Source organism: Crocodylus siamensis, chromosome 5 (assembly GCF_052110815.1).
Source record: "Crocodylus siamensis isolate JL-2025a chromosome 5, ASM5211081v1, whole genome shotgun sequence".
In the NCBI taxonomy this organism is placed as follows: domain Eukaryota; kingdom Metazoa; phylum Chordata; order Crocodylia; family Crocodylidae; genus Crocodylus; species Crocodylus siamensis.
In genome coordinates, this window is record NC_143399.1 from 22,308,931 (window position 1) to 22,323,785 (window position 14,855).

General features: G+C 41.3%; 1 protein-coding gene across 1 annotated transcript in view; it reads left to right on the forward strand.

Annotated features, from left to right (window-relative positions):
- MSH4 (mutS homolog 4) overlaps nucleotides 1-14,855 on the forward strand; it is a 79,257-nt gene that overhangs the window by 6,703 nt on the left and 57,699 nt on the right. The window contains exon 3 of the mRNA XM_090046811.1: nucleotides 9,979-10,142. Coding sequence (XP_089902937.1) covers nucleotides 9,979-10,142 — 164 coding nt within the window. The remainder of the gene's footprint in view (nucleotides 1-9,978; nucleotides 10,143-14,855) is intronic.

A 14,855-nucleotide genomic window follows, 5' to 3' on the forward strand; every position in this document is an offset into this window, starting at 1 on the left:
ACGCATTGACATTATGCATTAAACATTATATCTATGCTTTTGTATTTTTATAGTTTGACACATTATGAAGTATACCTTGCACTGATGGATATGCTTAGAAAACTTATTTTAGTACTGAATAACTGATTTTTTGTCTTTGCACTTTTACAAATTATTGATTTAATTCAGATTTGGACACTTGCAAACTATTCAACATTCGTGTAGATACGGTGATGTTTCCATGGTGACTATAATAGGGAACCCAGCCTAATATTTGTGCACCTTATTTTTTTATTTTTCCTGGGGATAAAATTAGTTCTGTCCCCATGCCTTTTTGGAAGAGTAATTTTTGGCTGTCCCAATGGAAAGCTCTCCCAGACTCTAAAATCATCTGTAGGGAATATATGAATTTATACTAGCAATCTTTATTGTTATTTTGTACAGGTAGTCTCTCACAGGGCTCAATATCAACTTTACACAGTTTATGTTGTGAACTCCCTTCAGTCTTAAAAAGTGAGTTGGATGCTGATTTTAACATACATAAACTTGCACTAGGGGTACAGAACTTAATGCAAACCCCAGTTTTTTTACTCGGCTTATCAATTACAAACAATACAAAGAAATGAGAATACATATTCGGCCTCAGCTGACTAAAGGGAAGAAACCTGTATTTTTATATACTTTACCTGAGATGCAGCAACTACCCGTGCTAGAAGTTTGACAGTCAAATTAACACTTCTGAATTGGATTTTTTCTGTCCCAGTGTTTCTTTCAGTTTTGAAGGTTGCTTAACCCTGGACAACATGACGGTCATTTTTAAACATATCAAATGAAGCTAAGCAGTGGGAGGTAAGGGAGGGCAAGTGGTGGAAGGGATATGGCAAGGGGTCAAGCTGCTTGACCCCAGCTCACCATCTGCCTCCCTACTACCTCCCCCACTGCCTTCCCTGCTGCTACTTGCCATTCTGCCACTACTTTCCTCACTAGCATGGCGGGGAGGGGGTGCAAATTTTAGATGACCGTTCAGTAATTAGATTCTGTACATGGAAAATTATCACTAAATTATACATTTTTCATGTATAGAATCTAATTTTTGGGGAGTTGTCTTAAATTGAGGGTTATTGTAGATTCAGGTAAATACGGTAATTTAAAAAAACAAAAATACCAATCTCCTCTTTTCCAGGGAGTAACAATATTCAACATTATTACACTGGATTTTAGTGAGAGAAATTCTATAAAATCTGAGAACGCAAATACAGTTTGCTAATCTTGGATTGTTCCTCTGTTTGTCTTTTTCCCTTTCCTTACTCTCCTAGCTCCATTATTAATTTTCAGTAAGTATATTCATTCATTCATTTTTTCTATACAGGACATAAGATTGGTTCAGTCAGGTCTAATACTCAATACAAATCAATTGTACTTTGGGTTTGCAGCTATTATTGAGTTCTCCGCTCAAAAAAAATGCAGTTACTTGGCCTGACTAAACTCATACACATACAATAGTCTCCAAGAAGAAAGTCTGTTCTGTGACATACACTGAAGGACCTCTTGTTGTGTGTGGAGTAATTACAACAGGATCAACCCTGAAGATGTTTTGTTTTGTTTTGTTTTCTGATAAAAGTTTGGACAGCAGATCACTAATAAAGTCTCTTCAGTGAGCAGCTTCATCCGTATTTCTTTTCACTGTGTTTTGCATTAGTTTTGCAGCTTTTGTCCTGCTGATTTCAGCTTCTGACTCGGACAAAATAATCTATATTTTCTCAGATTTCTAGTTCTTTTTTCTTAATCAAAAATGTAAGTGTATGATTAGGGCTAGAAGTTCTACACTACAAATCCTTTTAGTGATTTATTCACCAACCACAATTCAGTTATTATATTTAATAACATAAAACATAAAAATAATTGTTCTATGGCCCCTTTCAACAAAGGCGATACCTTCAGATAACAATTTTTTAATACATGAATTCACAAGAAAGGCAAATCAGCCTGTTAGTCTGCTTTATCGGAATAAAGAATATATGATGAAGAGTTGCATCAGAAACAGGAAGAAAATATTTTATTTCAAAGTTCATTGCACGTGATGCAGCTGCAGTCAATGACCAAGCTTCAACAGGTAAAGTAGCCTTCTACTGTGTTTATGTGGATCGCTTCCTCTAGACAGTTTCTTTAAGAAGATTTATTTTTGCTATAAATTGTTTTGGGAAGTTGCATGCTATTGCAGGGTGGGCAAGCCTTTTTTGTAGTCATGCCAAAGATTTCCCCCATGTGTTCCCTGAGTGCCACTTCAATCCCTTTACTAGGAGTGCACCAATCAGCTGATATAGCTGGTTAATAATTGGCCATTGGTATCAGCCAAGAAAATCTTTATTGGTGCGCTCTAGATTTCCAAGTAACATTTGATTAGTGGCACAGAGCAATATTAGTTTCAAGCCTCCATTTTCAATCAGTGCATTCTCTGCTAGACAACTTGACTACCCCTGGAGAATGTCATGCGTGTTCCTTGACTTCTGCTCAGATTTTGGAGCAGGGACACCTGTTTGGGCACAGCCAGCCATACGTACCACACACAGGCTACCCATGTCACTTGTATCATGCATCCTCCAGATTGCCCTGCCCTGCTACTGGGTATTTAGGGAAGTTAGAGTCTATTCTATACCTGTAAAATCCCTTCTAGCTCTCTTATGTTCGTCTGGACAATCCACCACTTTTTCAAGTTGAGTTAGGTGAATTCTCACATTTTAGTACCTCATTTTCTATTAAATTATGTCTGAGGAAAAAATGCTTTCTCAAGGTGTTTTTCAGTGTTAGTCCAAGTCATTTACAGAGTGGTCATTGGACAGCAGGTTTTTGTCACATATGTTTGGTGGATGAGTAGTAGCTCATATCTAGGGACCTACTGAATTCATGGCAAAAGGGGTGCACTGTGGCTCCTTCAGTCTTGCAGATTTCCCCATGCCCCCTTCCTTCCCCCCTCCACTGATTGGTGGAGGCTCCCACTTGCAGCTTGTTCTTGACCAGTGGGTAGGCAAATACTGTGGTTTTAAACATGCTACTGTTTTTGCCTCCTGTCACTGATTGGCTTAAGGGGCTCTGGATGGCCCTGCTGTTTGCTGCTGACTGGCAGGGAGGCAAAGCTAGTGCCATGTTTAAAACCGTGGTTTTAGCTTCCCTGCTGATCAGGAGGGAGCAGTGGGATAGGGAGGCAAGGGGTGAGGTGCATGCAGGAGAACATGTAAGATTAAAGGAGCCAGGTATTGGAGGGCACCTCTAGCTGGCCAGGCTCTGGCTTTGGGCAGCACATGCTGCTATTATGTGTACCACTTCACTTTTCTTCAGCAGATTTTTTCTACCCCTGGATATCCCCTCCCATTCTGTTCCCTTGCAGTGTGGCAAACAATGGAATGTGCAGTGTGTAGCGCCTCAGATGTCTGCCATGCCACATATCGCATGGCTCTGCTCATCTGGATATGGCCTGTGATTATAAAAGTCATGCTAACAGATGCAAAATCAGTGGTGAATAAGCTTCTTATTATGATGTGATTCAGGAAGTTTAGTCTGGGTTGAATCACTGATAATTCATTATCAATCCATTAACAATGACTCTCACAGAATACTGTGGTTTTAAATCTGGGTCCAATGCTGTTTTCTCTGCACACACGTACACCCAGATTATTTTGCGTCCTGATGATTCTTGGACTTTGTTGTAATTGATTTACAGATTTTGAATATGCGGACCTTGGCTTGCTTGTAATCAGATAGTATTTGTGATCATTGCAACAATTGAATATATGAACATGTAATAGGAAGTATTTTTGCTGCTTTTAATGGCATTTAGCAGCTGTTAAGGAGAGGTAGCAGCAGCATGTGATCAGGTACCAATTCTTGGGCTACAAACAAGTCTTCCATAGACCCTGAGTAAGTTGAGAGGTGCAGTACAATTCTGCATTACCAAGCAGCAAATGAACCAGAAATCCCTTTAATAAGCCAGCATTCCCCGAGTGGTTGGTACAAGCCATTGTTGATATACTGTCTATAAAATGTAAGCGGCATAAACCAAGATCTAAACTCTGTTAGCTACAGCACAAAACGATCCTTTTTATTTTTTTACTTTTGTCAACAGAACTATTCCTGTTTGTTAACAAGGTTGTCAAGCTGCTTTTAGTTAGGGAGTTTTCTTGAGATTTGTATAAATCTGTTTTGCTGGTGTTTAAACCCATTACTGTGTGTCCTGCCATCTGGCATGGGAGAAGAGAATATTTGTACATCTTTATGGCTGCTTTTCAAATATATGAATGCTGTTGTCATGGCTTCCCTTAATCTCCTTTTCTTCCAACTAAACATACCTAATTACTTAAACCTTTTCTCACATTGTTTTCTTTTCAGCCCATTAATTATGTTCATCCTTTGCCTTTGGACCCTCTTCAGGGTTGCCCCAGACTGGACACAGTAGTCTAGCTGGGGCATAACTTGTGGAAAGTAGTTACACTATCACCTCCTATTCTTTGCATACAGTGCTTCTGTTAATGCATCCCAGTATTGCATTTACTTTTCTTGTAACAGGATAATATTGTTGACTTATATTGATTTGTGATTCACCGTACCCCTTCTTGACAGTACTACTGCCAAACCAGTGCTATATTTGTTCATTTAGCTTTTCTTCTCTGTGTTTGTTGAATTTCATTTTGTTCTCTTTTGCTCAGCTCCAGGTTTTCCAGTTTTCTTTGGTTTTAATCCTGGCTTCCAGAATGCTTTATGCAGATTTGATCAATGTACTCTCTGTCCTGGAATCCAAGTAATGAATAAACATTTTAAACAACCTTTAAAGATTGGACAAGAGTGGACTCCTGTGGAAGCCCACTTGAAATTTCTAGTCAGTCTGGATTCAGTCCATTAATAGCTACCCTTTGCTTGGTGTTAATCAACGAATTTCATGATGATTGTTGCACACTTTTCTCTAGCATGCTTATGAAAATGGCATGTGATACTGAGTTAGACATCTTAGGAAGTTCCAAGTATATTGTGTCCACCACTTTTCTTCTTCCCACCAAACCGGTTACCCTGTCCAAAAAGGAAATTAGGTTGGTTTGACATGATTTGTTCTTAAATCAGTGTTAGCTACCAATGATTATCTACTTCTCTTCCAGGTAGTTTCAAATTGGCTGTTTTATAATGTGGTCTAGTAATTTCTAGGTTTTGAAGTCAGACTGGCTGTTCTAGAATTCCCCAAGACCTACTAAGGCCAGGACCATGGGGAAGGGTCACGGACCAGTGACAGCATGGGTCTGAGCATGGACAACTGTTGCCTCCTGAGTCAGGGTGGGCACTTGCCACCCCTGCAGCCAATCCTGCTGATCCGCAACTAGCAGCGGTGCGCCACTGGCTCTTCCAGGTCAGTGGGATCTGCTGCTGGAGGAGGACCACTTCTCCTGGAGTGCTCCCTGGCTGGCGCTTTCAGGGGGCACCAGCGCCCTCAGGGGGTGCACATGCACCCCATACGCATTGCCACTGTGTTTGAGGTCCAGCGCAGAGCTGTGATGTGCTGTCTGCATGCCTCAGTGATGGGCTCCAGTTCTGTGGGCATGCAGGGAGCGGATCATAGCTTTGCCCTGGTCCCAGCCCTGCCCTGTCACCATCCCAAAACCCTGGCCTGCCCCTGGATGCAACTCCCCAGTTGCAGGACAGTAACATTGCGGGGCTGGGGCAGAGCCATGATGTTCTCTCTGCATGTTCCTGCCCCTGCCCATGGAACTCATACCTGTTGCAGGGGTGTGCGGCCAGTGGATTACAGCTCTGACCCAAGCCCTTGTCCCATGCTGTTACTGCCCCAAGATCTTGGGTTCTCCCAGGCCCCACCCACCCAGGTTGCTCCTGGATGCCACTCCCTGCTGGCTCTGCAGCCCCATACTTGCTGCCGGGCTAAGCACCCTGCCCGCAGTGGTGTGTGCAGGGAGGACAACCTGGCATGGCCAGGCAGTGGGACTGGGTCTGGCAGTTGGACTGGGGCTTACAGTGGCAACCAGAAGGGCTGCCAGATAGTCTGGCTGCTGCACCACCCTAGCCCTTCTGTGCACCTGGGGGTGGCAGGAGAAGCCCCATGTGCCACAACTTAGGCTGCCTCTGTATCTGGGAGGGTGGGACTGAGGGACCCGCCATGGGCTGGACAAAATCCCTCAGTGGGCTGGATCCAGTCTGCAGGCCATTTTTTTCCCCACCCCTGCTCTAAAGGGACACAAATTGACTACCCCCAGGATAGAATTCATGTGCCTTCCTTGCAGCAAGCCCACAACTATAGAACTCCTTTGAGAATGTTCTCAGTTCTTACGACTTTCGGAGCAAAATGTAACCAATCTGCTTACGGTATCTTTCCCACAACAACATCCCTAAAGGCTATAAGAAGAGGATGATGATGGAAAGAAAAAGGAAACGTTGCAAGACATTTGTGTATACAGAGAGCAGGGAATCAGACTGTTAGGATATTTGACTCCATTCACTTAGCTCTGTGATGGTCACACTTTAAATACCTGAAGGGAGTACTTTTTGCTGTACTCGTTTAGCAAAAATTCTCCTTCAATCACATTGTTGTATATTATTGTGTTGTATTGGTTAGTTAATGCCCTCCGTCTCATTGATGATAACTGTTCAGAGATGGTTGAAAGATTTCCTTTGTAAAGTGCTTTGGGGTTATTTAGAATGAATGTATGTGTAAAGTAAGTAGTAATATTACAATAACCCAGTTAGGGTTTATTTAAACTATCATAGCATAATAGAATATGGTGCTAAATTGAAAATAGGTGATAGTAAAATGGATAAAAGGGAGAGCTGACAGATTGATAAAGATGTTGACTACTGTGACACTGAGTTTGATTGATAAAAGAAAAAAAGATAGATGAAGATGTTGACGTCTCTAATACTATTTGATTAAAAAATGAAGGTGATTGATGAGAACACTGCCTCATGCCACAAAAGCAGAGAAAAGATTTTTCTTTCTAACAAAGAAACTAGCATGCACGGACTTTTTGACAGTTTGGGGATTTACCAATAAATCAATTGCACTTTCCAATTGTTAAATACATCAAAAAATATCTCTATGCCATAACAAGCTACATAATGCTAAATTAAGCTCAAATACAGTATGTCTACCATAAACACACATTTTTCTTCATCTTATTTTGGTGTCTCTTAAACTTAAGGATCATATAATTAATAAAGAAGTTATTTTCTTTGCACTTTCTCACGAGGTTCTAGAAGGATACATAAATCAGGAATCTGTCAAGAACCCCATTATTCAGCAGGTTCTAATTTCATGCCTCCAGCAACTTTAGACTGAAATTTAAGACAGGCTAGATGAGTAGCTAGTAATGAAACACAAATTGTTGGTTTTTTGTTTTTTTAAATCATTTCTAAGCATGTACAGCAGCTGCTTTCCATAATTTAATACAATGTACTTCAATATGGTTACCTTTTATTATGCAAATTCCTGTTGATTTTGGGCTCCTTCTACTTACTTCGGTAGTTTGAATGACTGATTGTCTCCTGCTTTTGATATCAATAGAAATTCACATTATGAATAAATATACCAGTATATTTTTTATTTTTACTGCACAGATTTTCATCATTTGAATAGCATATTCTCTGGCCTATTTTTTAACAAGAAGTCATTACTAATTTCTCCATAGACATCAATCAAAGCAACTTATGTGTTTTTACCATCTACTTTTGATGCATTAAAAATACTGCTTGATGTAGTATTCATAGAACTCAGTTTACCAAAGAAATGATATACAAAGCAAACCTCTTTGTTTCTCAGCTGACTTAAATGTCTTATCTAAGAAGCACTGTGGCTTGTAGTAGTATTTCTCAAGTAATGGATAATGAACATTTCAGGTGCATTGCCAGGGGTTGCCTGCTGTGCTGCACCCACATGGCCAGGAACTGTAGCAGAATCTCATAGTTGCAAAAAACCTCCAGAAGCTATGAGAGAGCAGTGAAGGACCTGCTTGCTCTCCTGACTGTTTAGTAACCATTTCTTGCTGCAGCTGATGCCCCATTCCCAAACTCGCCCTTTCCTACCTGCACAGTGATTAGCTTTGGCACAGGCAAAACAGTGCTTGTAGTACAGCAATTCTCAACCAGGGTGATGCCAGATCCTTTGAAGGGTCCTACTAAGTGTGATGAGATAAGCAGGTAAGTGCAGGCTCAGGCTTGTCCTTGCCTCCACCCCCACTGCTCATCCCCTGTGCAAGAAGGTAAGGACTGGACGCACCTACACGTTCATTAATGTGCAATAACTACTGCGCATTTAGTTTAGCACTTGCTTAATGAAGTACTAACTAAATGTGCAGTAACTACAGTTACTGTGCAGTAGTACCGGTGCAGGGTTTTTTAGTGACACTGCACAGTAGCCTGTTAGCCTGGTTTTTGCCCAGCACACTACTGTGCAGTGTTATTAGGCTACTGCGCATTAAGCATCGCATGTAAACAGGCCCACTGCAATATATAAATTAGTTTTTAAAATTGGGTCCCACTTAATTCACAAAAGCTATTAAGCCCACTGAGGGGTGCCTCAGGTACAAAAAGGTTGAGAATCCACTCTTCTAGACTCATTGGAACAGGCTCATAATTTCTTGAAATAGCATCGTCTCAATGCAGACTGAGAGAACATGGGGAAATTCAGAGAGAGAGAAAGGAAGCATTTTCATATGCCAGCAGCAACTCCCACTCATGAAACAAGGCAGTCTAAACAGCAACTGTTCTGCACCAAACAGCTCATTACGGTCTCTAAAATACCTCTGAATTTTTGCCATTGTTCCAGTCTGACAAGGTTTCTGGGTTACAACATGAAAAAAATGAGGATGTTCCTGAATTGAAATAGATTGGATATATCTACATGATTAGGCTTAGATGTGAAAACCAGGAGACCTGTGATTTAATTCTGGTCCTGACACTAATTTACTGTCTGATATTGGCAAAAGACTTTTGCACGTTGATTTTTTTTCATGATAAGATAGAGATGATGATATTAATTTGTCTCATGGTTTTTTAACGTACAAATAAATCATGTTTGTGAAATGCTATTTAAGAGAAAAGCCCTTAGAAGATGTGAGAAAAAATAGGATTTTAACTCTATAGATCTGTGTTCCTCTCCCTAAATTAGAGCATCACTCCTACTTTTGTAACATTTCTTTATGCTTTTGGATGTTTGCACCTGCTGGAGCTTGTGAAAGCACCAATGTGTGTTGTGCATAAGTAGAAACTCTGAGCAGTTCCTAACATACCTAATTAACCACTGATTCTGAAGCCCAGTACTTCAAAACTAACCAGACACCAACCTCATCATATTATTAAGAGGTGGTATTTCTGAGCCCAATTTATTTTTAGATGTTCTGAATAAAAATAGGAGAATTTCTCGAAAATGAAAGCCATGTTATTTTTGCCTCAAGTTCAAACAGGTTGGTTTAAATTAGGCAGAGTTTAGGGGAATCTAATCAGAATTACAGATTTAATGGAAAGCTATCTTAAATTTCACTGTTTCTCCATAATTTAATATGGCTGAATTTAACTGTCCTCAGTCAATAGCAGTCCTCAGTTTTGTTTGTAAAATTACAAATTCTTAAATAATAATACTTCTCTATGCATCTATTTTTTGTTAATGGAGAAATTGTTCCTTATGCACTGTTTCTTCCCATATGTTTTCACTTCTTTTATGCCTGTTTTTTCATGTTCACCATCTAGTTATGCACTCAAATCTTATTTTTATATATATATAAATATATATATATGTGTGTGTGCGTGTGTGAGCCAGCCTAGTCTCGAAAACAGGAATTTGTTCTTTATATAAAACATTCAATATTGGATTCAGTAGATGGTTGTAGGATTTTTAAAGTAAATTCGGACAATTATTGGATATTTTCTTCTGTAGAAGTATGGAGGTATAAGCACATTATTTACACACTGTATAAAAAAGAGTAATAAGTTTAAATGTATACAACTGTTTTACAGTTACCTCCTCGTCTGCGGTCTCTGCTCATAACACTGCGTCAGTTATTGTAGCAGTAGTAGAAGGAAGAGGACTTGCCCGAGGTGAAGTAGGAATGGCTAGTATTGATTTAAAAAATCCCGAGGTCATTTTATCCCAGTTTGCAGACAATTCAACATATGCTAAGGTAATTTTGAATCCTGGTTGCTGTATTTGCTTGTGTTTAACAGAATGAAGATGATTATTATAGACAATGTCCTCTTTGCATAAATTTTTATAAATAGTATCAGGAATTAAACTTTTGGAATTACTTTTTGCAATCTAGAGGGGAAAATTGTAGATCAAGGAGAAAAATGAATAAGAATGGACAAATAGATCATGTGTATTTCAAGTGTCAGAAGTGACTCCAAGATGAACATAGGCCGACAATGCGAGGTCACGGTTGGCAAGCCTAACCAGACCTTGTTGTGCATCCACAGGTGCATCTCAAGTAGACCCAGGGAGGTGATCCTCCCCCTCTATGCAACACTGGTCAGGCCACAGCTGGAGTACTGCATCCAGTTCTGTGCACCCCATTTCAGGAGGGATGTCGACAACATTGAGAGGGTCCAGAGGAGGGCCACCCGCATGATCCGGGAACTACAGGGCAGAACCTACATTGAAAGACCGCGGGACTTAAACCTGTTCAGCTTTCACAAGAGAAGGCTGAGGGGGGACCTGGTGACTGTCTATAAACTCACTAGGGGGGACCAGAAGGGTTTAGGGGAGACACTGTTTCCCCTAGCACCCCCGGCATGATAAGGAACAATGGACATAAGTTATTAGAGAGTAGATTTAGATTAGACATCCGCAAGAACTACTTCACAGGGCGACTAGGAGCTGGAATCAACTTCTTAGGGAAGTGGTGCCGGCTCCTACCCTGGGGCTCTTTAAGAAGAGGCTTGATGCCTACCTGCCTGGACTCATTTGAGTCCATTCTTTTCTCCCGCCCAGGCGGAGGGTCGGTCTTGAAGATCTACAAGGTCCCTTTCGACCCTACTTCTATGATTCTATGCATCATGACCCTCTGTACTTATGTTCAGGAGTGGGATGTTACTGTTTTGAAAAGTATTGAGGAATATGTAAAAACTGATAGAACTTGCTTCTCATTTGACAAAAGGAAGCCTCTTTGGAAGTAGAGCTGCATAAGTTAGTATGGTCATTTTTTGTGCAAATTAATTCCATAAAATTGGTTTTGTTTGGTAGCATGTATATTACCTATTAGTGATTTCCAAACAAAATGTATTCAAATATAAATGAATTGCCTTTTGATCTCCCAGTGCTGTATACTGAGTAAATAACTCGAAAAGCATTCTGTGTTCTTCAATAAATATCAACATTAAGGCTGCTTGCAGACATGAAAAAACCCCAGCACTTTACTTTCAGCTCGGCATCCCCCTCCCCCAAAACAAGCACAGCTCATGCCCAGAAAGGCATCGAGTTAGTTTGACACGACTCACCCAATGTCTGTATTGATCATGTGTTTCAGTGGAGCTTTTTGGCATTTCTATCTGATAGCTGATTGACTCAGCTATTAGATAAAAGTGCCAAAAAGCTCTGCTGAAGCACCAGATCTATATAGACACTGCAGGTCAAACTAACACTTCCTGGGTTGTTTTTTTCTTCATGTAGGTCAACAGCCTTAGTTAACAATTCTATTTTTTTAGGGCACAAAATCATATAACTTACTGTGCTATCATTGTGCTAGCTGTGTAAAACTAAAGTAATACATTTGGATAGTACGAGTAGATATAATTTGCAAAATACACTGTTTTAAAAGGTGTCAGTTTTTATAAAGTCACTTTTTTACTGTAACTGCACTTGAAAGTATTCTGGTTGGAATACACGTACATGTTGAACTTGGGACTATGGACCTATTTCCATCACATAAAACACTCCTGTCATGAGTAATTTCAGAACGTTGGTATATCAAGGATATGTTAGCATTCAAATAACTTAAGTTGGGGAACTTAATTAACAACAAATTTTGAAGTTTGCAACTTAAAATTGAAAATCATTTTTTGAAAAATGCAAGTGTAATAAATGTACAAAGCATTAGTGTTAGTATGACCAGTATGATTCTTTAAGATAACTTGGAGTAACTGTATCTGTAAGATAACTTATTTTCCTATAAATACTTTTCTGATATTTGAACTTGTCCCTGATAAAGATTCCAACTATTCCTAGTACTGACAGGGTACTAACTCTGGATTTTCAACTAGTCCTAGATTCATCTAGGTCTGGATTCTTCATCCTCCCTCGTCCTCTCTACTGCAGTTACTTTGGACTCTATCCTCAAACCACAGAGTTTACCTAATCCATCCCATTCTGTATTTCAGGCTGCATCTAACATTGCATCATGGTTTTCTTCCTTTCATTTTAAATTTAACACAACAAAATACTGGGCTAATCCTCTTAAATCCTTCCTACCTTCTCTTTCACTGGTGATAAATGAGATAAATGACCCATCTTCCTTTCCAGTTAGACCCATAACTTGTAAATCATCCTTACTCATCCCCCTCACCCCACATCAGTCTGTATCCAAAAACCTCATCTCTTTCTTTTTTTAAAAAATTCTGCAACTTCTGTGCTAAAACACCCTAATCACCTCATATTTTCATTACTACAACCTTCTTCCGTTGTCTTTCCTTGGTCACACATCAGCTAATATTTCAGACAAAACACAGCTCCTTTTCCTTGACTTTCACCCTAAACTTACCTCACCTCCTCTGAAATGCATCCTCTGACTACATTTTCTAACATATCATTGTGAAGCTTTTTGTCTTCAACCACCCTTACTTATCCAAGGGGTTCTTGGGAATGTGTTGTGATGTCTGCTTTTCCAGTAATATCAGTTTCATTCTTACTGCGGTTATTATGTGCTAACCGTAATGCTTGGAACTCTCTCCCGAAAGATCTTTTTTTTAGGGTCATTATCATCTCCTTGAAAACCCCCTCAAAATCAGTTCTGTTGTGACACCATCAAATATCCTAGCTAATTGATGATGATAAGTCAGGCAGCCACACTGCTAAATGGAAGTACTTCTAGATCACAGAATCACAGAAAATTAGGGTTAGATGACCTCAGGAGGTCATCTTGTCCAACACCCTGCTCAAAGGAGGACTGTTCCCAACTAAATCATGCCAGCCAGGGGTTTGTCAAGCTGAGCCGTTAAAAACCTATAGAGATGGAGATTCCACCACATCTCTAGGTAACCCATTCCAGTGCTTCACCACCCACCTAGTGAAAAAGTCTTTGCTGATATCTACCTCAACTTCCCTTGCTGCAACTTGAGACTATTGCTCCTTGTTCTGTCATCTGTCACCGCTGAGAACAGTTTAGCTCCATCCTCTTTGGAACCACCCTTCAGGTAGTTAAAGGCTGCTATCAAATCCCCCCTCAGTCCTCTCTTCTGCAAGCTAAACAAGCTCAGTTCCCTCTCCCTCTCCTCCTAAGTTATGTTCCCCAGCCCTCTCACCATTTTCATTGCCCTCTGCTGGACTCTCTCTAACTTGTCCACATCCTTCCTATAATGGGGGCTCAAAACTGGACACAGTACTCCAGATATGGCATCACCAGTGCAGAATAGAGGGGAATAATTATTTCCCTTAGTCTACTGGCAATACTTCTACTAATCTACTAGCCTGATGAATTTATTATAGTTGCATTATTGCTGCTCATTTCAGGTCTTTGTCACTTGTTTTAAATTAGATCATAAAGTCTATAAGACTGGGACTGTATCTTCCTATGTGTTGTTTTTGCAGCACTTGTACTCTGGGTCTTAGTCTAAAGATAAATGTCACTGTGAAAGGGGAGGCAAAAGCCCCCCAGCACGGCCTGGACCTTTGCCCAGTGCGCTCCAACACTCACTTCAGGAGCCAGGATGAGCAGCAGTTAGGTGGAGATGCTGACGCAGTTTGGCAGCTGCCTGAACCTGCGTATAGGTGAACACTAGAGGCGTGGCTTTGGAGCAGCGTGGGCTGCTCATAAGGCAGCTGGGGATTCAGCTGAGCCAGCGCTGGGAAGATGAGAGCAGAACACTGGCTGGGAGACGTTGGCTGTGGAGCCGGGAAGTTTCAGCTCCAACCGCTCTGGGAAGAAGTCAGCCGCCTGCCAGAGGACCCCAACCAGTGAGGCAGAAGGTAGCCTTGGGGGCCAACCAGGGCCAGGGAGCCCCACAGAGGGGCAGCAACCCGAAGAGATGCCACTGGGGAGCGGCAGAGCTCCAACCAAGAACTCAGGCATTGTGGCATGGATCCTCAAGCCTGCAGGCATCCTCAGACAGCCCCAAAGTAAGCAGAGCACAGAGGATAATGAGCTCCCAGAAGGAGGAGGGAAATAAAGCTGGCTGGAAGGACCAAGAAAACTGGACCTCAGGTCAGCTGAGCCCCAGGGAGGAGACACAAGGCAGAGGGTGGTCACCTGTACCTACGCCTACTAAAGGAGAGGGGAACAGATGAGTCTCCCTAGGGAATCAAGGGCCCCAAGAGAGACAATCTTTGGAGCCCTGCTGAAAGGGACCGGTCATTGTCAGTTAAGTTTGTAGTTTGACCCCGAACAAGGCAGGTTAATTTCTTAGAAGAGGGGAAGCCGTCCCGAAGACAAGGGGCAGACCCCTGAAGATTGATGGCCAGAAAGACCAGTCCCTTCCAAGATGGGCAGTGTGGGAGATATGCGGGGAGCAGCATCTACTCAAGGCTGAGGACATGGTAAGGGTGGGGTAAAGGGGAGGTTTGGAGCCCCACGGAGACACCCCAGGGCCGAGACCCCTCTGGGTCACCAACAGGGAACTGCCTCCCCAACAATAACATCAAAGACATGGAAGGTGAGAAAGGGGAAGCGCTTAGATCATATAGGTGG